At 42.1% G+C, this 22,877-nt stretch overlaps 1 protein-coding gene across 1 annotated transcript in view; it reads left to right on the top strand.

Moving 5' to 3' along the window:
• The first annotated feature begins 1,318 nt into the window (after positions 1-1,318).
• Positions 1,319-22,877, top strand: part of SPATA16 (spermatogenesis associated 16) — a 121,193-nt gene continuing 99,634 nt past the window's right edge. Inside the window, exon 1 of the mRNA XM_054040820.1 lies at positions 1,319-1,933. Within this exon, the coding sequence (XP_053896795.1) occupies positions 1,319-1,933 (615 nt within the window). The remainder of the gene's footprint in view (positions 1,934-22,877) is intronic.

Genomic DNA, 22,877 nt, shown 5'->3' with positions numbered 1-22,877 from the left:
ATGTCCTGCAATAAGCCCCACCGTACTCAATGGAGACCTTTACCAAGGGTGAAAAAGTTTGCTAGGTGTAATATTTTAAAATCTGTTTTTGCTCAAACAAATCATTGCATCTGTTTTGTATCTATCATTCATACAATCTGTCCTTGTATTTAAGCACTTTAAATGTGTAGGAGAATGTTTAACTGTAATGCGAGGTTAGAGGCCAAACCTTTCTGCTTAACAAGCCATTCTGAAAGACAGTCGCCATTAAACCTACCACAATTAATCATAATAAATTGAAAAATGAAAAGAAGTCCTTCTGCCTCCCACACTTCTAGATTGAGTTCAGAAGAGGCAGCTGTGAATGGGGGGGGGGGAGTGAATCTGAAGTCTATTATGCAAGCTAGCAGTCAGCTTTGGTTCAGGCCACCTCTCTCTTTCTGAGAAAAGTAATGCAGAGATGAAGACTGAGCCTGATTCTGCATTCTGTTACGCTGGTTTGATGCCTCTGTACCTCCATCAAAATGGAGTACAGAATTGGACCTTTCGGCTTTTATGTTTTTTAATAGCAATGGTAACCTGTGGAATCTCTATACATGAGATGAGCCTGAACCATCAGCCCAGATGTGAATGATCTCAGACTTGGCTCAAATTAGGATCCATCTTGGAAATGTGCAGTTATGACCCCTCTCTAATGCCCTCCGCGGTCTGATTTTTGTCAAACATCCCACAGCTCCTATTACCTCAATGCCTGAAAATCAGGCAATGGTTTTCTCTTGAGATGACTTTGGGCAGTCCATGAAAGTGTGCATTGTGGGTCAATCAACCACAGATGATTCCTTCTGAGATGAAGGGCCTGACTCTACCATTCCTGTTGTACCAGTAGCTCCCACTGAAGAGGCTGAGAGTTAAACCCTAGGACTCTGAATTAACTAATAACAATTTAGGACTAGATTTTGTCACAAAGATACAGTCCAAACTGCAATCTAGTCCTTAGTATTTTTGTTTCCGTGAGCCCTAAATAAGAATCTACGAAAGCTGCAGTTTTTTGCATGTCATCTATGTAAGATACAGAGACCCTGATGTCACCATTAAAAAGATACCCTTTGCCAACAGCTACCAAACAGTATCTGACACCTTATTTATTGCCATATGCACAGAATAACTATGCAGTCTCTGATAAGCTGTGTGCTAACTGCTGGTGAATATTGACTGGTAATGGTGCCAGCAGTAGATGTGCTAAATAAAATACTTACATGCATTGTTTACTTTGCAGCAGTTTAGAATTCTAAACCTTTCCACATTTTCTCATAGGACGTTCTGCTTTCTTCAATGAGTCATGGAGTCAGCAAGCAACACAGGTTTTGGGAACATCATAAACAAGGTGTGCCAAAATGAAACCTCCCCAAAAGCAAATGCTAGTAGGGAGCCAACCATAGCAGCCAACAAACTGAATGATATTCCGGAAGCATTGCAAGAGGTGAAAAAACACCCCAGGGAAACAGCAGTAGAAAATGTATTGGAGAGAATAAAAATGGCAAAGAATGGCAAGGAAAAACAAAGTAATGATTTAGACAGAGCAGGATTTAAACGGAAATTAGAAAGTGAAGAAAAGCCAGCTGTGAAAAAAGAGGCAAGAATGTTAGAGCTTGATAATCAGTTAGCCACAATGCCTTTGCCTCATATTCCTCTGAAAAGTCTAATGGATGTGGAAATAAAGTTGGTCTACATTGATGAGGAGGATATTACATATGAGTTTGTTGGGTCCATGGCGTCTACCAGCGCACAATCAACGTGTCGAGCTGTTGAAATAGTAGACTCTCTGAGTGCACCTAATTTCAGCTTTCTGCCACAGATTGACAAATGGCTTCAGGTAGCCTTAAAAGATGCCAGCACTTGCTATAGACAAAAGAAGTATGCCGTAGCAGCAGGGCAGTTCAGAACAGCACTTGAGGTATGAGATTAAAGTAGTATAGATGAATGGCCGAAAACTATGAAATGCAAGGCTATGATTGCACTTAGTGGTTCTGACAACATCATAATGAGCAATGGTCACAATCTTGCAATGTGATTTCAGGCCAAATCTGCAAACTAAGGGATATACATAAATCCTGGGGTTTGTGAGGCATTATAATAAACACAACAAAGCTCAAGTGATTTGTGGTGTTAACTGAACCCTAATGTACTGTAATATACTGTATGAGGGGGAAAATGTGACCGCTAGGATAAATGCATTGTTGCTCTATCACTTTATTTACTCCTGTATTCTACAGAAAGCAAGGATGGATCAGTGGTTAGGGCATGAGCCACTCCAAAGACTTGGGTTCAAGTCCCTACTTTGCCACAATGTGGCCTTGAGCAAGTCATTCTCTCTCTCTGTGTTTCCCTTCCCCATCTGTACAATGGGGATAAATAGTACTTCCATACTTCATTGGGGGTGTTTGTGAGGATAAACACATTAAACCTCATAAGGTACTCAGATACTGCAGTAATAGGGATCCTATGAGTACCAAGGATCAATGTTTCTCCTTGTTCAATGCCATTACTATCCATCTTTAACCCCAACTTTTTCCTGTTGCCTTATGAACAGATCTGTGTTGGGCTTATTATTATTATTATTATTATTATTAGAGCTATGCAAACAATAGTTATTTTGATTCAGTGGCCAAACCAAAGAAAAAAATAATTATGGGTCAAACTAAACACTTTTTCATTTTTGAGTTTTTTAACTTAAAATTGAAGCAAATTTCAAAACAAAAAGTCCTTTAGAATCAAAACACTTTATTTTGAGAATGTTGACACAAAATATTTTGATTTTTGGGGAGGAGGAGGGAATTTTTTTTTTTAAGCAAAACAATTCAGTGAATTTGACACAAATCTGTGAAATGTTTCTGTTGACCTGAATCTGCATGTAAAACTTTAGCTGAAAAAATTCGCCCAGCTCTAACTGTTATGTCCGTCTTGTGAGGGAATGTGACATCAGAGGTAAATAAACCAATTATCATTTTCTACTTTCTCCCTTAATGCATTTGCATCTTATTAGTTAAAAATGTATCATAATATTTTTAATGAAAAATCAAATCTTTGGATGCATATCAGAAAAAAAGATATTTTGATTTATATTCTATTCACTGTAACTGGATCAGAACTACAGAAGCAAAGTGAACCTGGATGATCTGAACCCCCCCACCTCTTATGCTCCCATTTACTGTATACTAAAATTCTCATATTCATCTGAATCCCTGTTTATCTAAATTACTTTAATGTATCCCATTGTGATATTAGATGATTCACTGCCATTTGTTGCAAATAGAAATGTATACAGACAGACAACTGGGGGCTGATAGACCACAGTGAGTGAGAAGAAAATAATTCTATGTTCCCTTATACCATCCAGGACAATTGGTACAGGTCTGCCTACCAGGAGATGGAGACAGGAGTAAAGCAACATTTTTGTCACTTGTCCAATAAAAGGAAAGGATCCTGCCCTGGTGTTTTCCTCTTCCAGCAGATATGCCTGTAAATAGTTCTTTCAGTGGCCAGGCAACAGTAGACTTTAGCTATTTATTACTTTTAATTTGATGATTTCCACTCTATTCCTCCAGTCACTTATCTTCTGCTGGGTTAGACAGGCTGTAGAGTGCTTTGCAGGGAAGACTTTGAGTTTGTATGAAGTTGGGTTTTGCTCTCATATGCCTTAGAGCACTCTATGGGGAGGCAACCCCTGGCTGCTATGTTTGGTTCTTTTTCTCCTAATTATCATGGATCAATCTGCTAGACAGCAGCTCTCTGTGGATATAGCCCAATTTTTCTCACCAACGAAGAGACCAGAGCTTCAGCTTCAGTGATGATTGCAAAGTCTCAGCTGCTCCAGACACAAAATAAGTAAGATCTTGGCTAAGATTTCCAAAACCAAGAGATGATTTTGAGTGACTATTCTTAGTGGCCCAAGCACCTTAAAGGAATCTAATCTTCAGAGGGCAGATGCTCTGCACTTTCTGAAAAATCAGGCTCCCAAAATTAAAGTTCCCAAAATCCCTAGTCACTTTTGAAAATCTTGGCCAAGTTTGTGAGTGAGGTACCATAGTTTCACCAGTGCTATAATAACTTCCTAGATGAATGGAATAAAAGGAGGAATTCCCATGGCTTTAATAAGAATACAGTGAATTCTATTGGAAGAGAAGGAAGAGAAAAATTGTGAAATCTTTAGGAAGCCACAGCTTTGCAAAGTTATGCCCAGATTTCTTTGGTGCTGCCAGTCTCAGTTAATTATATTGGAAATCCCTTGTATTATAACCGTGTAATTCAAACTGTGCCAGTAGAAGTCATGGTTCATAATAATCACATAATGGGCAAGGAATTAGACGTAATCAGATTTTAGTTTCCCTGTCGTGTTTCCATAATGCTGCTATAAAACCGACATAATCGCAAAAAAGCACCAGTTTTTTTACATCTTTATCAGATTGATGTACTGTCTCTCTCTCTCTTGCTCTCTCCTCTTTTAAACAATGAAAGATAACAGAAATTGGATTACAATTGCCGGGAACAGACTATGATAAACTGTTTGCTTGTGTGCAGAATCAACCTTAATGATGTCATCAGTCTCTCTTAATCATTAGTGATTAGCCTGTTACACTTGTATCATGCTGCAGCCAAAGGCTGCATCAAAAGAACTGATATTACAGCATTTTGAAGGTAGTGTCTCTAGAAGTTCATATAGGTGCCCTATAAAGCTTGAGTGATGGCCACTATCCTCATAGATAAGGCAACAGCCCAAGTTAGTCTTGCCTTTTTTTCCAATAAGTATTGCAAAATCTCACCCATAAAGGGCTATTAAGAATTTGGAAGCTAGAAGTTTTACCTACCCTGATGTTAGGCTCCTAAGTCATATTTAGACTCTAAAACAAGTGGCCTGATTTTTAAAAGTGCCAAGCATATAGCAGCCACTACCTCTCCTCCACCATCCCCCTTAACTTCACTGAGCCATCATCTTGGCCATTATCTTTATCAAAAAGTACATAGATTTCTATTTTGGCTTTATGAAGGAGGACAGGAAAATGTTGACTCTACACAGAAGTCATTATAAAAGCAAATTATTTTGAGGGTGATGCTTATTGACATCTGGCCTAGCTTTCCGGTTTCTAAGGACTAATCTCAGAGGGACTGATATTTAGACCCTTATTTTAGACACTTTATTGAGCAAATCAAGGTGACTGGAAGTTGTAGTTATTTAACTCATCTCTTCCTGCAAATGTCCACAAAATTTCTCCAGGCTTTATAATTATGTGCAAAAACATAAGTGTATCAGAATAGCCATACTGGGTCAGACCAATGGTCCATCTAGCCCAGTATCCTGTCTTCAACAGTGACCAATGCCAGATGCTTCTGAGGGAATGAACAGAACAGGGAATCATCAAGTGATTCATCCCCTGTTGCCCATTCCCAGCTTCTGGCAACAGAAGCTAGGGACACTTCAGAGCATGATTTTGCATCCCTGCCCATCCTGGCTAATAGCCATTAATGGACCTATCATCCATGAACTTATCCAGTTCTTTTTTGAACCCTGTTTTAATCTTGGCCTTAACAACATCCTCTGGCAAGGAGTTCTACAGGTTGACTATGTGTTGTGTGAAGAAATACTTCCTTTTGTTTGTTTTAAACCTGCTGTCTATTAATTTCATCTGGTGACCCCTAGTTCTTATGTTATGAGAAGGAATAAATAACACTTCCTTATTTACTTTCTCCATTATTTTATTATATCTCCCCTTAGTTGTCTCTTTTACAATCTGAAAAGTCCTAGTCCTAATAATCTCTCCTCATATGGAAGCTGTTCCATACCCCTAATAATTTTTGTTGCCCTTTGAATTCCATCTGCCATTTTTTCATCAGTCACCCAGTTATGCAAGATCCCTTTGTAACTCTTCGCAGTCTGCTTTGGACTTAACTATCTTGCATAATTTTGTATTGTCTATAAATTTGCCATCTCACTGTTTACCCCTTTTTCCAGATCATTTATCAATATGTTGAACAGCATTGATCCCAGTACAGATCCTGGGGGACTCCACTCTCTCCATTCTGAAAACTGACCATACATTCCTACCCTTTGTTTCCTGTCTTTTAACCAGTTACCAATCCATGAGAGGACCTTCCCTCTTATCCCATGACAGCTTATTTTGATTAAGAGCCTTTGGTGAGGGACCTTGTCAAAGGCTTTCTGAAAGTCCAAGTACACTATATCCACTTATCGCCCTTGTTCACAAGTTTGTTGACCCCCCCTTAAAAAATTCTAATAGAGTGGTGAGGCATGATTTCCCTTTACAAAAGCCATATGGACTCTTCCACAACAAATTGTGTTCATCTGTATGTCTGGTTATTCTGTTCTTCACTATAGTTTCAACCAGTTTGCCTCGTACCGAAGGTAGACTTACTGGCCTGTAATTGCCAGAATCGTATCTGGAGCCTTTTAAAAAAAATTGATGTCACTTTAGCTATCCTCCAGTCATCTGGTACAAAAGCTGATTTAAGTGATAGGTTACATACCACAGTTAGTAGTTCTGCAATTTCATATTGGAGTTCCTTCAGAACTCTTGGGTGAATACCATCTGGTCCCGGTGACTTATTACTATTTAATTTATCAATTTGTTCCAAAACCACCTCTATTGACACCTGAATCCAGGACACTTCCTCAGATTTATCATCTAAAAAACTGACTCAGATGTGGGAATCTCCCTCCCATCCTCTGCAGTGAAGAATGCAAAGAATTCATTTAGCTTCTCTGCAATGGCCTTGTTTTCCTTGAGTGCTGCTTTAGCACCTCAATTGTCCGGTGGCCCCACTGATTGTTTAGCAGGCTTCCTGCTTCTGATGTACTTTAAAAAAAAATGCTGTTAGTTTTTGTGTCTTTTGCTCGTTACTCTTCAGATTCTTTTTTGGCCTGCCTAATTATAGTTTTACACTTGACTGCCAATAAGTTAATGAACATTATGGTTAAGAGTTTTCATGCACATGGGCCAGGAAATTCAAACTTATGGTTCCCAAAGCAATTGTCAGTAAGACACTTGGCACCTCAACTGAGTCTCCAACTGCAAAACAATCACAGATACCATTCAGATTTAAGGAAAGAAATTATTGTTTTATCCTGACATATTATTTGTTTATTTTGAGTCTGAGGCACCAATCCAGAAAAAGCATACGCCAAGCTTTAAGTGCATGAGCAGTTCCATTGGAGTCAAGTGCTACCATAACACAAACAATCAATAACAATAATAGCAGTTATTTTCTTAAAATATCCTTTGCACACCTACCTATAGGTTTGTACAGCATCAACACTCTTCTGTCCTTGCTTTAGAGGTGCCGCCCTGCACTAGTGACACTATCCTTGTATTTCTCAGAGTATTGCCTATGTACTAACCTGATAATATATGTGCACATGTAAATGTTGATTTTGAAAATCTAACTCTAAAGATGTCACATTTCATTAATCAAGGGAAAATATTTGGAGAAGAGGAAAATTGAATTTCTTGTCTCATTCAGAGACTCTTGTATATTAGAAAGCATGCTATTGATCACCACAGACCCAATAAAAGTGCTGTTATCAAGAGAAGAATAAGTTGCTTTTCACCATTTCTATACTATTTATCAGCCATTAAAATAATCAGACAGGACAAAATAATGCTTCCTTGGAGAACTCTCATCAATGGAGCTTAAGAATTAAGTGGTTTCTGCCACTAGCAAGGAGAACACCTGAAGAAATTGGTGTACTGTCCCTGTATCTTGGCAATATGGTATGTGGAGAGGAAAGCTCTGTAAATTCACCTTAGTTTTTGGCCTCCATCTGTTGGAACAGAAGGAAACATCTGGATTGCTATGAGGGGATATGAGAAATAACTCTTCCGCTTAATCAGGTGTAACACCGCCAGACCCCGATTGTTGGCGGGTGGGATTGAACCTGGGACCTCTGGAGCTTAGTGGGTGAGCCTCTACCATATGAGCTAAACTCTCACGCTCTCACTTGCTTGCTCGCTCTCTCGTTGCCACTAGATGGTACAGAACACTACACCCAGGAGGTGGGTGGGTTACAAAAGCTCTACAAAACCCAGACTTACATATGTCAAAAAATATTGTTGTGGCCATTTGTTAATAACTTAGCTAGCAAGAAACATGATGCCTTGGGGGGGGGGGGGGAGAGGAGAGAGGGTCAAAAGAGCTGATCTTAAATCTGATCTTAAATTAATCTTCCCAGCATCAGAAAGTGTAAAAATACTTCATAAACATCATGCTATGTCATACATCTTTTAAAACTTTAAATTTTGCACTCTGTTGTCCTGAAAATATTTTTCTCCTGGTCATTAAACCAAGAAATGAAAGAAGCTAACAACTACTCTGTTACTTAAGAGCATAGAAAGAATCCTGCAGTATTGCAGTACATACTATATCCAGAGTGGCGTGTGTCTCTGGGATATGAAATTCATCCCACGAGTGAGGTGAAGACTTCAAATAAAGTGTGATTAATTCACAAGAGTGCTATTGTGGTCTTTTTCATGAGCTGGATTATTTCCATATTCCACAGATGGCTATTATGGGCTCTGTGTCTGTGACACTGAAACAAGCATTAGTGTCTTTATTTTTTTTTTAAGTGCACTTTCTGATTTTAAATTAACCCTCTGTGTGACATGCTGTTGCCTTGTGAAACAAGCTTTTGGCAGGGACACTCTCTCCACCTTCTCAACAACACCATCCTTGAAGGCCAGACATTTGGGGAGAGAAAATTAAGGTGGTAGGGTACGGTGGGCATAATTACAATTAGGCAATAAGATCCAACATAGCCTTCCATCATGTGGCTTATTACACACCTTCTGTGCAAATAAGGCAGGAAGCAAAGATGAGTATTTCCCAAGCAGCTGCAACACCTACACAAAACAGAAGGTTAATCTGAAATAGCATGGTCAGATAGTGCCTACTAGGCACATCTGGCCTGCATGGAGTCAATGTAGACCCCTCTGCTGCAGTGGGCACTTTGGGAGGCATTGAGCACAGTGTCTGCTAGCTAGAGCTCTTAGGGCGTGCAGCCACTGCACCATGCTTGGAGATATATGGGATATATTCTTTTCTGCAGCCAGTAAACTCTTACTAGCTGCTCTGAGGGATTGGGGGCAGCCATTTACTGCCTTCTCCATGTTCCTTCCTGTGCCTTTTGGCATGTCTTGTGTCCTAGGGAGTACACAGGGGACTGAAATTATAGCTGATTCATGCACAGGCATGAAAGAGAAGAGAGGGCATGTCCATGTTATTTCCCCCAACCCCTCCTCATTGTGCCCCTGAACAAGCCAGCCACAGTCTGACCCCTATGAACTGAAAAATCCCATGGGCTGAAGTGCTAAGCACTGCAGAGACAAAGATAGTCCTTGCCCCCAGAGTGCTTAGAATCAAGATGCTGAGCTTACACTCCAGTAGTAAAGTTTTATCCTCTAGTAACAAACCTGCTCCTTAAATGTATACGTTGAATTTAACTTTCTTGAAGAAAGGCCTCATAATCAGCAGTTTTTCTCTCCCTATAGTACAATCATTATATTTTTAGGCCTCAAAGCCAAGACATTGATTTTTTTTTCCACTGCTACTTATTGTCTTTTATTGCTCTAGAAGATTTTAGATCAGGGATGTGAAACTTACAGATGGATCAAATCTGGTTTGTGGAATGGAGTGGGATTCTGTTATAATGATCCATTGGGGCATAAACCTCACCTTTTCATCACTGAATTTGAATCTTTCTGTCTTCCAGGCATTTCTAGAGTGCCTATCACCGTGGTAAAGCTAAAATCTGCACCGCTATTTGTCAACAAGGGATCTCACTCTGCCCTACTCTTTGTTTGAGTTGATGTTACTTATTTGGCTTACGTAGTGCTTTTTCTCAAAGAATGCTATGTATGAATCCATAAAAGAATGTATTTCCCTGATCAGACTTGTACAGAAGCAAAATCCCTATTACAGAAGGGACAGAGCATATTTTGATATCCTTTCAGGGCCAGAGCAGATCAGTCAATTTATAATGAGTTCTAATTGGCACTTCTACATGCTATTAAATTATTTACCTGGAGGTGACAGGCTTTCAAAAGCACAAAATATTTTCCTATTTCCTTGGAAACATTAATAAACAAAATAATAATAATTGTAAAAAAAAAAAAGTCACCCTTACCTGTCACTTACAGCTGAAACTCCCACTGCTCTGTATGAGTGACAGGTAAATGTTTCACTACCAGTGAGAAACTAAGATGTGGTCCATATAGTGGACCCTCAGTAGGCATCATACAGAGAAGGAAGGATGGTCCAATAGTTAGGGTACTTGCCAGAGAGATGGGTTCAATTCCTTGTTGACACAAGCTTCCTGTTTGACCTTGGGCAAATCTCAAAGTTTCTGGGCCTCCTGGAAATCAAAATGGGGTACTCATTCTTCCCTGCCTCACAGGAGTGTTGTGAGGATGAATATATTAAAGCTTCTGGGGTGCTCACATACTACAGTAATGGCAGACAGAGAAGTACCATAGCCAATATGATAGCAGGTGGTTGTGTTTGAATAGACAGCTTAGAGATCTTGCATGCTGGGGAGCTTCTTTCCTACTTAGTAGGCTGGAACCATCTCTAAACTTTCCTGAATATTGCACAGAAATGAAGTGGGTGGATCCAACAATAAGGAGGCCCCAGATATGGCTTGTGACTAATGTAGTTTAACTAATATTCTATTACCTGTATTTATGAGCCATGCAACCTACTTCTGAGCGTGTTTTCGATATGTTCAAAAACACCAGTTAGTAGTGATTCACCAACAATTACGAACTGGCAGGCAATTGCTAGATTAGTCACTGTCACCTCATTAATGTGAAAGGAACCCCAAACCACCAGCCCCACCCAATTCTATAGGCCAGAGTTACCTTCTGCCTAAGCCATTGCACTATGAGCCTTGCACTATGTTAGGTACCTTTATGGCCCTATCAACATAGTATCTGAGCACCTCACAGACACTAAGGCAAGTACTTTCACTATATCCCCGTGAGGCAGGGAAGCGTAATTGTCCCTACAGTTACAGATGGGGACGTGAAGAGCGAGACTAAGTGACTTACCCAGGTTCACACAGGAAGTCGTTGACACAGCCAGGAGATGAAGCCAGCTCTGCTTTGGCTCAGTTCAGTACTTTAAGCATGAGTCCATGCTTCTTCCTAGAATCAAGGTGCTTCCATAGAAAAGCTCCCCGTCACCAGTGTCTGGGAATTTACATGCTGGGACAATTAATTAGAGCACCTGGGCTGGTGGCCACTGTCTGGAAGGTGCATAATAGGATTCCACAGGGCACGAGGATTATTATTTAATTTGTGACTGTGGCATTTCATGACTGGAAGCAACATTGATTGAAAACATGGTGACGTTCAGCTTAATTTGTAGGGAGAACTCCTATCTGGGCAAGTACGGCGAAAGTCCAAACATCAACAGTGGAGATTAAATAGCACAGGCAGGTGGTGGTAATGGTGGGGGTGTTATGTTATAGTATTTTTTACCTGAAGAGTCTTTAAATCAAATTGCTGCCCACTTATACAGACGCCTCTGAGAAGAGAGCTGAAGATGCAGGCTGAAGTGGGCACTCTGCGTTGGTAAGTGTTCATGGACTGATTGGAAGTTAACTTTATCTATGAGGACAGTTTGGAGAAAATGTGTTATTAAAGTACTTTATTTCCATTTAGAGATTCACACCAGCACACACAGACAGCAGACAGTGACAGCTCTTACCAGACCCATTTGTTATTTTACACTCTCAAAGGCTGAACAGGAGTAGGATGAATATAAGTGCTAGAAAGCTGTATACCTGTGAAGCAGACAATGAAAGGCGTAGGTGGGTGTAGTCGGGTTCTGGATGCTTTTGGGGAGCGCTTTGGTTTTGCTTGTTGATAATGCAAGTGAGATTGCCAGGTTTCTAATACCTCGTGCTGACAGCACCATTCAGAGCAAGACTCTCTTTGGAGTTTACCCCATCACACACATTACTGGAATTGTGGAAGCAAGGGAGGCTATGCTGATACTGCTTGAAAATAACTTCCGCAAACGGTTGCTTTTCACCAGTTCTGGTGAGTTGGCCATCCAAGTGAAACAATTACTTCTGTTTCTCACCGATGTTGCCTTACGACTTGGTTTGGTGAACTGAGATGTGTGCAAATTTGTATATAGTGGTAGAGTTAAATGCTATTGTGTCTTTGGGTGGGATTTGAATGAAGAGAAGGTGGGGATTGGTGTAGTGAGAGTGGGAGTTGGCTGGGGGCAGGATGGTCAGATTAACAGGAAAGGAACGTAAATTGAGTGGCTGCATTTGGGTGGACTGAATGTATCCAAAGACCAGAAGAAAGGAGGCTGCAGGAATCAAGAGAGGAGAGAGAGAAGCTGAAGAGGACCCCTTGGTTACAAGCCTGGTTGACAGGATAATGGTGTAGCCAGCAGTAACAGAGAATGGGTGCGGAAATTTGCATGGCCTTGCACTAGTAGGGTGAATCTGTCCTTTATCTGGACTAACATATTAACATCTCATGCTGTGGATGTGTGATACTAGATATGGTAGATCAGAAAGTGCCACGAGACATTTGCAAGACAAGATGCTCTATAAATGAGATTTGATTGTATTGCTCAGACCACAATAGCTCCTCTGGAACCATCACGGTATATTGATTCAATAATATATGTTTAATTGCAGAGTTGTGGGTTTTTGCTTCCCTGACCACACCTTTCATCTTGGCAATATTCACATCTGGAGCATATTGTGAAATAATGATTCCTAATGAGGGTCACAGTTTTATAGTACTGCACACGGGTTAATATGATGGTGGATTCATTTATGTAAAATGGATGGCATTTTCTGAAAATGTAGTGTCCTGATTTAACACTTCTGATGTAAATAATTTATGATAACAGTACCAGCTGCGGGTTACAAGTAGGGTAGAACCTTGGACTGAAATTAGGAGAATAGACTGGCATGACTAAGGGGTGGGACTGCTCTAGGGACTGTATGCTTAGCTATTGTAGATGAGAATACTTCATGTCAAGTTTATATATATATCTATAATATAGTGTAGCAAACGACCACTGTCTTTTAACAGCCAACTAGAAATGAACACAAACTGAAATGCGATATCTAAGCATGCCCTGAGTTTTGTGGGCATTTGACGTCTGAATTTTGCAAATGGCCCCCATCTTCATTGGGGCTGAACAAAAGACCCACATCCTCATACCCTCAAATTTTGGGGAGCTGGAAATCTGGAGCTGGATTTGAATGTTTTACTTTCAGGCCCACCCTGCAACCAATCCATTCACATACTCTTAATTGTTGAAGAGAGACACACTAAAAGTTGTTTTAGACTCTGGCTGAGAAAAGCACTTACACATGTGGGTCAGGGCCCTTCCTGAATACTGATGCTTTTCTGAATGGGGGCCTTAAGTATAAGAGAGAATCTTCCAGAGTTTTGCATGTCACAGATGCACCTAGCTCACTGCCAGCACTATCTAAATAATAGACAATTATATCCCCATCTACACGCTATACAAAACATCCATGGCAGAACAGCTTGTGAAAAGCCTGGTGAATTTAGCTCTTCTTGTGTGACAGCTGCATACAGTTTTAATAATGAATTAAAATGATATGACCCTTTCATTGTGCAGAAAGTTATTTACACAAATATCATTAACAATAAAGGCAGAGTTTTTGCATAGATTTCCTGCTCAGTTGACTGAAGCTATAACCCAAGATGTCGATATAATGTTGAACTGAAGAAGAAAAGTTGGGCTTTGACCAATGATATCACTAAGAGCCAATCCTTTCCTCTTTTTTTTTTTCCATCCACACTGATTGTTATGGGTTATACTATGCCACTGTTAACTAGTTCTTTATTATACTGATGTCCTATAATTTTGCTTGGAAAGTGAGGCTGAACAGAATATACTCAGGTTTCAGAGACTGTATTTGTTTATTTATTTGGAAAAAGATATTTAGTTTATATGAAGGTTGTGGTGGTCAAGCCATAAACAGCAGTGGGTGCTGCCAAGTCTTGAAAGCTATTCCTGGAAGTAGCTTTCTGTAAGAGGCAGTTCCTGGGACGAAATTGCAGTGTTAGTACTGTTGGCTGATGGACATGCAGTATGATTCGGTGTTGTTGTAGGCCTGTTGGTCCAGGATATCAGAGAGACAAGGTGGGTAAAGTAATATCTTTTATTGAACCAACTCCTGTTGGGGAGAAAGGCAATGTTTCAAGCTTACACAGAGCTCTTCTCCAACCAGCGGACAAAATTCAGTGATGAAATCCTGGTCACGAGCCACGAGGCATGTTGCACATACACTAAGAGGAAGTAATTCTCATCCTCAAAGGAAACCTGCACAACACTTTCGAAAGATGAGCCTGGGAACTTAAATTCATAACCTTGCTGGACACTAAAAATCATGGACTAGTGGTTTTATTATGTCGGTATAGGAGGAGAGTTAAATCAGCTGGAAGAGCATTGCAGTGTGCACACTCCACTGTTTTGTCAACGAAAGCTGCCTTTTGTCAACAAAACTGTGTAGAGTAGACATGTCCTTGGTTTCCCAGACCTGAAGAAGAGCTCTGTGTAAGCTTGACAGCTTGTCTCGCTCACCAACAGAAGTTGGTCCAATAAAGATATTTACCTCACCCACCTTATCTCTCCTGCAATATAGTGGCACTCCTGACCACAGTACTTAGTGATGATAGTCTTGTGGTTAAGGCGTTGGATTAGGATTTAGGAGATCTGAGTTCAATTTCTTCCTGTCACAAACTTCTTCTGTGACCTTGGCCAAATCTCTTTATTTGTATTCCTATAGCACCTAGGGGCCTCAGTCAATATGTGCTAGCCTCTATACATCCAATACATACAGTAAGAGACAGTCTTTGCACTGAAGAGTATATAATATAATTAATCTCTGTCTGTTTCCCAGCTCTAAAATAGACATACTTCCTTTCTCCTACTCTTTGTCTTCTCCATTTCCATAGTAAACTCTTTGGCACACAGTGCAGGGCTGTCCAGAGGGGGGGGCAAGTGGGGCAATTTGTCCCAGGCCCCTCAGGGGCGCAAGCCCTAGCCAGGCGGCGGTCTGGGTCTTTGGCGGCATTTCGGCGGTGGGGGGCCCTTAAGTCGCTCCGCATCTTCGGTGGCATTTTGGCGGCAGGGGGCCCTTCAGTGCTGCCGAAAACGTGGAGTGACTGAAGGGCCCGCCGCCGCCGAAATGCCGCCGAAGACCCGGACCGCCGCTGGGTGAGTACAAGCGCTGCAGCTTCCCCGCTTTGCCCCAGGCCCCCTGAATCCTCTGGGCGGCTCTGGTGGCACACACACGGTCTCTTATTAGGTGTATGGACAGTGAGCCCACAATTGTAGATGATACCTCTAGAAGCTGACATACTATACATTAAAAAAAATATTGTTCTGCAGCTATTCAGACACTGAGCACTATTGCTGGAAGTACTCTCCCTTCAGTGTACCCTGGGTAAGTATTCTTAGGTAATCTGAGACTATCTCAGTTTAAAAGTAAACCTTCTGAAAGTAAAAATACTGTCTGTCATATGTGCAGGACGTAAAATGATAAATTTAAGCTTTTTATTTTTTAATCCCAGAATGGTTGTAAAACTTCAACTGTTTAAATTGTTTTCTTCAACTTTATAGCACCTATAAAAATTCTAGACACACAAAGATTTCCACAGACCCAAAATGGCACAAAAATCTTTCGTAAAAAGTACCCCAAAATTTCCCAGTTTGGCATTAAAAACAAATTGTGCTCTGTAACATAACTGGAAAACAACACCACCTATGCAAAAGCTAGGAACCTTTCCAAAACTTCCTCCATCTTTTGAATGGTTTTCAAAAGGCCACATGCTTGCTGCAATGATTTGGGGTGGATGACCCAACACTGGTTTCTTCCAACCTTGTTCATATTAACACGAAAAAGTCTTCCTTACAATGATGGTAATAGCTATTAGTTTATTTAATTTACTGTTCATCTCACTAATATCAGGTACTCTAAACATTTCATATATTCAAACCATTCTGTTGTGCATAGACTTTTACTTTTGAAAATAGAGAATGTTCTAATTGCAACACTGTACTTGGGACATTACAGTAGCATGTAGAGGCCCAAATCAAGATCAGGACCCCATTGCGTTAGCCACTATATAAAAACTTAGGAGACAGTTCCTGCCCTGAAGAACTTACTACAGTACATGAATAGACAAGACAGATGAAGTACTGTTACTCCCATTTTGCAAATGGGGAACTGAGGACCAAATTGATTAATGGAGAGATTGTCATTTATGTCTTTGAAAAATCTCCCCCTAAGCATATATGGCAAGTATATGGTACAAGTAGGAATTGACCCCTTGTGTCCTAGCCCAGTGCCTTAATGACAAAGCCATCCTTCTTGTCTATATCAAAGCTCGTCTGGCAAATCCTTATCTCTTTTAAAGTAGGTTGACCAGGCTCATGCTCAAGGCCGGCTCCAGCATTTCTGCCGCCCCCAAGCAAAAAAAAAAAAAAAAGCCGCGATCGGCGGCGGCAGGTCCCTAGAGGGAGTGAAGGACCTGCCGCCCCTGAATTGCCGCAGGTGCCGCCCCTCTCCCTTGGCCGCCCCAAGCACCTGCTTGTTAACCTGGTGCCTGGAGCCGGCCCTGCTCATGCTCCCTTCAGAGACTTTAGTAGGATTATAGCATTGAACATGGTTTTTCAAATCAGCAATAAAATGAAACCTTGAGAAAGACAATTGAAGAATTTCAGTGTTTGGATCCTGAATGATTCCCTCCTTCACACTATCCTTCAAGAACTTGCAGTCTAGGGAGTAGCCTCAATTCTCCAATTCCCATAAATTTAACAGAGGTCACAGCATGACCTATTCAGCTGAGAAGCCTTACCACTGAGACACCCAATGATACCTTTACACTCATTGATGTGTGAACATAATTCTCTGAGTCTTTTAGCCACACATAATGTGTCTTACCCATAGAAAGACTTCAGCAGATGTATACGGCACCATGAGTAAAGTTACAAGTGATGAATTCTCTGATTTATAACTCTTCCTGGTAACAAGATAATAGGAAATTGTAAGCTTATGGGTGTTGCAGAGTGCACAACTTCTTCCAGCAGAGGCGAGAAGGGAAAGAGAAGATATTCATCACCCCTAAACTAAAGGGACGCTTGGTTGTATGACCCCTGTTGTCTGTTTTGAGACCAGCTCCATATTTTACAATCACACAAAATGAATTTTAAAGACCGTGGTAGCCTTGTAAGTGTTAAATGTCAGTGACGGTACAAAATAAGATTTTGGAGACACTTGCTTACCGTGCCACCTTTGTTATTTAAAGAGATGTGTTGGTCTGTCAATGTAGCTTAGCACATTTTAAAAACAATTGAGTATTGCATCTAAAACAGATATTAGCAGGTCACAAATTTTGGCGGGGAGGAAATGGACAGAGAAGAAACCGACATATGCCCAGTCCTCCATTCCAAGGTTCTTGATCACATTAATGTGCACAGCAGGCAGTCCAGAATTGTCAAACCTGAACTCTGGTGGGCAAGACCTCGGTGTAGTATGATCCAGGCAGAAGTTACTCTTCTGAGACAGAACTTGCTTGGGGGTTAGTGCTCTCTTGGGGTCCTATAGATCATTTTCAGTAAGATCTTAGAGTTTAAAGGCACATCTTTGGCAAATCATAACTCAGTATTGCCAACCTCACAAAATCAAAAATCGAGAGTCGGACGTTCAAAAATCATGAGATTGGCCCAAAATATCATGGGAATTTTTTGGCATAAATATTAGACTGGATTTTTTCAGTCTGCCTTTTGATTTTTTTGATCTCCCCCTGCCCATCCCATGTGCGTCTCTCTCTCACACACACTGTTGCCCACTCTCCCAAATCTATTGGGCAAGCTGTTTTTGGCCTCTGCTGCAGGAGTTGCCCATCCCCTGTCCCCCAGCGCTCCAGTCAGTTCAACCTCCACTCCTCCTGTTCTGTTCCCCCAGCCTCACTTCTGCTTTTTTTAGGGCCCTTCACCACCCTCCCCCAGGCCTGAGGGGCTGCAGTGGGTCCTCTAACCCTGCTCAAGGCTGTTGGGGGACAACTCCAAGGGCTCTTCACGCCCACTACCCCTGCCCAGACCAGATGCTGTAGGGGTAAGAGGGAGGAGCAGAGGTGTCATCCTGCTCATATTTCTCACAGGAAGGGAGCAGGGATTAAGAAGCAGAGCCACACTGGACTGTTGGGCTCTTAGGGCACATCTACACTGCAATTAAAAACCGGTGGAACTGAGTCTCCGAGCCTGGGATAGCTGACTTGGGATCACGGGGCTTGGGCTGCGGGGCTGGAAATTGCCGGGGGAGGGGCGGGTCTCAGAGGCCATGCTCCAGCCTGCCTCTAAACATCTACACTGTAATTTTCAGCCCTGCAGCCCAAGCCCTTTGATTCTGAGTCAACTGACCCAGGCCAGCCACAGCCATGCTCCAGGTCTTTTATCACCCTGTAGATGTACCCTTTGTTCCCTCCTCCCCCTGTGAGAAGGATGAGCAGAGGGGAGAGACTGTCAGCTCAACTTCATGAGGGAGTGGAGCTTCTCACATCATCGCCAGATGAGCTCCAGTTCCCTCTGAAATCCCGTCACTCATGAAAACATCACGAGAGTTTAAAGCTCGGTTGCAATGATGTTGCTCAGCTACCACTAAAGCCATCATTTTTTGTCCTCCCCGCAATTGCTTGGCACATGGGCCCGGTAGCTCCTCCCCTTAGGCTGAGGGGAGGGGCCTTTAGCTGTGGGCGGGCTTGCACCCACCCATCCCCAATAGGTACCACTAAAGCCATCCTCTTAAAGAGATCTGCTCTGATCAAGAGGAATGACATATTACAATTACTCTTCTGTTAAATTATTTTCTCTAAAAACATTGTTTTTCTACTGGATCCACAGTGTGTTTGTGATTTAATTCAGTGCCCCTCTCTTAGGAATGGTCAACTAATTTATCCTCATTTCAATTTCCCTTTTTATGTGACACTAGAAAGTTATTCCATTGTCATGGTAACACCCTGTTAAATAGAAGGACCTGATGACTATACTCCCATAGATTGTCTCTAAACAAGAGCTAACTCTTGTAATGATTGTTTTGTTTCTGATATTTATTCTTGCCGCCAAGTTAAAGAAGTATGGGCTGGATGAATGGACTGAAAGGTGGATAGAAAGCTGGCTAGATCGTCGGGCTCAACGGGTAGTGATCAATGGCTCCATGTCTAGTTGGCAGCCGGTTTCAAGCGGAGTGCCCCAAGGGTCGGTCCTGGGGCCGGTTTTGTTTAATATCTTTATTAATGATCTGGAGGATGGCGTGGACTGCACTCTCAGCAAGTTTGCAGATGACACTAAACTGGGAGGCATGGTAGATACACTGGAGGGTAGGGATCTGATACAGAGGGACCTAGACAAATTAGAGGATTGGGCCAAAAAAAACCTGATGAGGTTCAACAAGGACAAGTGCAGAGTCCTGTGCAGAGAGCCATTCAGTCCCTAGTCTGTAGCAGTTCATGGGACGGAAGAATCCCATGCACTGCTACAGACTAGGGACCGAATGGCTAGGTAGCGGTACTGCAGAAAAGGACCTAGGGGTCACAGTGGACGAGAAGCTGGATATGAGTCAACAGTGTGCTCTTGTTGCCAAGAAGGCTAACGGCATTTTGGGCTGTATAAGTAGGGGCATTGCCAGCAGAGCGCGGAACGTGATCATTCCCCTTTATTCGACATTGGTGAGGCCTCATCTGGAGTACTGTGTCCAGTTTTGGGCCCCACACTACAAGAAGGATGTGGAAAAATTGGAAAGAGTCCAGCGGAGGGCAACAAAAATGATTAGGGGTCTGGAGCACATGACTTATGAGGAGAGGTTGAGGAACTGGGACTGTTTAGTCTCCAGAAGAGAAGAATGAGGGGGGATTTGATAGCTGCTTGAAACTACCTGAAGTGGGGGTTCTAAAGAGGATGGAGCTCGGCTGTTCTTAGTGGTGGCAGATGACAGAATAAGGAGCAATGGTCTCAAGTTGCAGTGGGGGAGGTCTAGGTTGGATATTAGGAAACACTATTTCACTAGGAGGGTGGTGAAGCACTGGAATGCGTTACCTAGGGAGGTGGTGGAATCTCCTTCCTTGGAGGTTTTTAAGGCCCGGCTTGACAAAGCCCTGGCTGGGATGATTTAGTTGGGAATTGGTCCTGCTTTGAGCAGGTGGTTGGACTAGATGACCTCCTGAGGTCCCTTCCAACCCTGATATTCTATGATTCAATGATTCTATGATTTGTAAACTTGTTAATTTTTCCTAATTAAATAAAAAAGAGAGTTTATTACATTGTCTGTAGCTGAGGCAGTTTAGTACCAGCCCATCAGAGAGCTTGAAACGCAGTTATATCCAAACCAACTTTTTGTTCTGAAATTCTACCCATGAGTCTCTGAGCATCCTTGCACTGTTCAGTCTTAGGGTACATCTATACTGCAAGCAGAAACTGGCAGCAGTAAGTCTAATAGCACATGCATATGTCCCTAACCATAGCTGGGTAAATGTTCAGGATTAGGCTCCAGAGCCCAAGGTCCAGCCTAGGAAGCATGGCGGGCTTCAGACACAGGCTCTGAGACTCGCTACCATAGGTTTCCACATGCGGCGCAGATGTGCCCTTAGCGAGCCGGTAGGCAGACCTACACCTCAGCGGCAGCCTATAGTTGGAAAGGCTCAGGAACTCAATGCGACTTTGTGGTTAACAAGCAGAATTCACTAGTTCAGTAATGGTCAGATTCAAATCTTACCCTTCCCTCCCAGGAGCGGCGCCAGGGTTTTTGGCGCCCTAGGCGGGGGTCTTTCCGCGCTCCCGGTCATCGTCATCAATTCTGCAGCGGGGGGGTCCTTCCGCGCTCCCGGTCTTCAGGGCACTTCGGCAGCGGGTCCCGGAGTGAGTGAAGGACCCGCCGCAGAATTGCCGCCGAAGACCCGGAGAACGGAAGGACTCCCCGCCGCTGAATTGCCGCCAAGGGCGGCAAAATGCCGCCCCCCAAATCCTGGTGCCCTAGGCAACTGCCTAGGTCACCTAAATGGAAGCACTGGTCCTGTTCCATCCCCCCTCCCAGGCACCCTGAATCTACCCATATTAGCTATACTATTATTATTATTTGTGTTACCATAGTGCCTAGGAACCCTAGTCAGAGACCAGAACTCCACTGTGCTAGGCGCTGTACAAACAGAACAAAATGATGATCCCTGCTTACAATCTAAATATAGGACAAGGGACAACAGATGGATGCAGACAGATTGGGCAATACAAGGAAACAATGAGACAATATTGGTCAATATGATAGTCTGTGGTCTCAGCACACCAGCAGCCTGTCAAGTTTTTGTAGGCATCGTGGAGAAGGATTCTGAGGGAGGATAATGAGTTAGTTTTGTGGATGTTTATGGGGAATTTCTCCCAAGTGTGAGGGGCAGCCTAGGAGAAAGCATGATGGTGTTTGTTTGAAAATATAACAAGTGGATGCTGGAGTCTGGCATCATGGACTGACCAGAGGCGGGAATCAACATCTTGATAGTGAGTGAGAAATGATAGGAAAAACTGTAGCTTTCAAGGCCTCTCTCTTCCCTTGCTCATGCTATTTTCTGTAAGGCTACCCCTGATATAAGGCTCTTGCTCTTTAGGGCAATTCCACTGAAATCAATATTAAACTCCTTCATTCTGTAGAGCACTCACTATAAATGTTAATGCTTCTACAAACAACCTTACAGAAAAGGACCATTTATACACCATGTATAAACTGCTAAAGGATGAACTAATCTGGCAGAAAATCTAGATCCCTCAAATTAGTCAGTCAGCTAGGCCTTGGGGTTCCAAAGCATTAGAGACCTTGTCTGAGGATTCTTGGAGGATATGACAAGATAAATGGATTATCTCCAATAGGCTGGAGACGTATGAGCTTCAAGGCCAGGTGAAGAGCTATGAAATATCAACTGTAAATCTTAACAGTTGGCAAAGAAAGCTCCCTCAATGGAAAAATATGTATAACCTGCAATGGGGGATGGAGCAGGATAGCAGGAAACAGATCATAAAGGAAGAGCAGGTTATTCTCATCCCCTAAAAGCATAAGGATCTTTATAAAACATATTTGCTTGCAAGTAGGTATTGAGGTTATCTGTTAACAAGGGAAAGTTAGTGTTAGTATGATATATTCCCACTTCTCTGCTATTCCTGGCTGTAAGCCATATGACCTGTGTATCCTCAAGTATAGTAAACAGTTGCAGGTATATTTCAACTTGAGGACTGTAACTTTCTGTGGTGAACTATACCATTATTTTCCTAACACGTCTGAGGATGGCAGCTCTTTTTAGTAGTCTATTTGCATGTCTGGTGACATGTGAGGCCCTTACTGACAAGTTATTTTACCAGTCTTATGGTCACCACATATCTAGCACTCTGGATTTTCATTAACAGATTCTGCTGTTACCACAGCCTATCTATTTAACACAGCTGGACTCATCTCCCATAGGACCAGATTCTAACATCCTTATTAATGTTCAATCGCACCTTAATCCATATATAATCCCATTAAAACGAATGCCCAAGTTGAGCACGGGATCATAATCAGGCATAGAGAGATTTCCTTGGCACACAAAGAAGTCATTGTCTTCATCTCTGTTGGTTCAATAATCCTTCTGCGCTTCCCCTGAAGATCTTGAAGTGCTTTGGAAACATTCATTAATTAACCCTCACAGACCCCAGAGAGGTAGGTACATATCATTGTTGCCATTTTACAGACAGGGAAAGTGAAGCACAGTGTGTCCATGACTCAGTTGCCCAAGGTCAGAAAGTGA

Source organism: Malaclemys terrapin, chromosome 9, assembly GCF_027887155.1.
Source record: "Malaclemys terrapin pileata isolate rMalTer1 chromosome 9, rMalTer1.hap1, whole genome shotgun sequence".
NCBI lineage: Eukaryota > Metazoa > Chordata > Testudines > Emydidae > Malaclemys > Malaclemys terrapin.
Note: the sequence above shows the minus strand (reverse complement) of the source record. Positions and strands in the feature narration are given on the sequence as shown.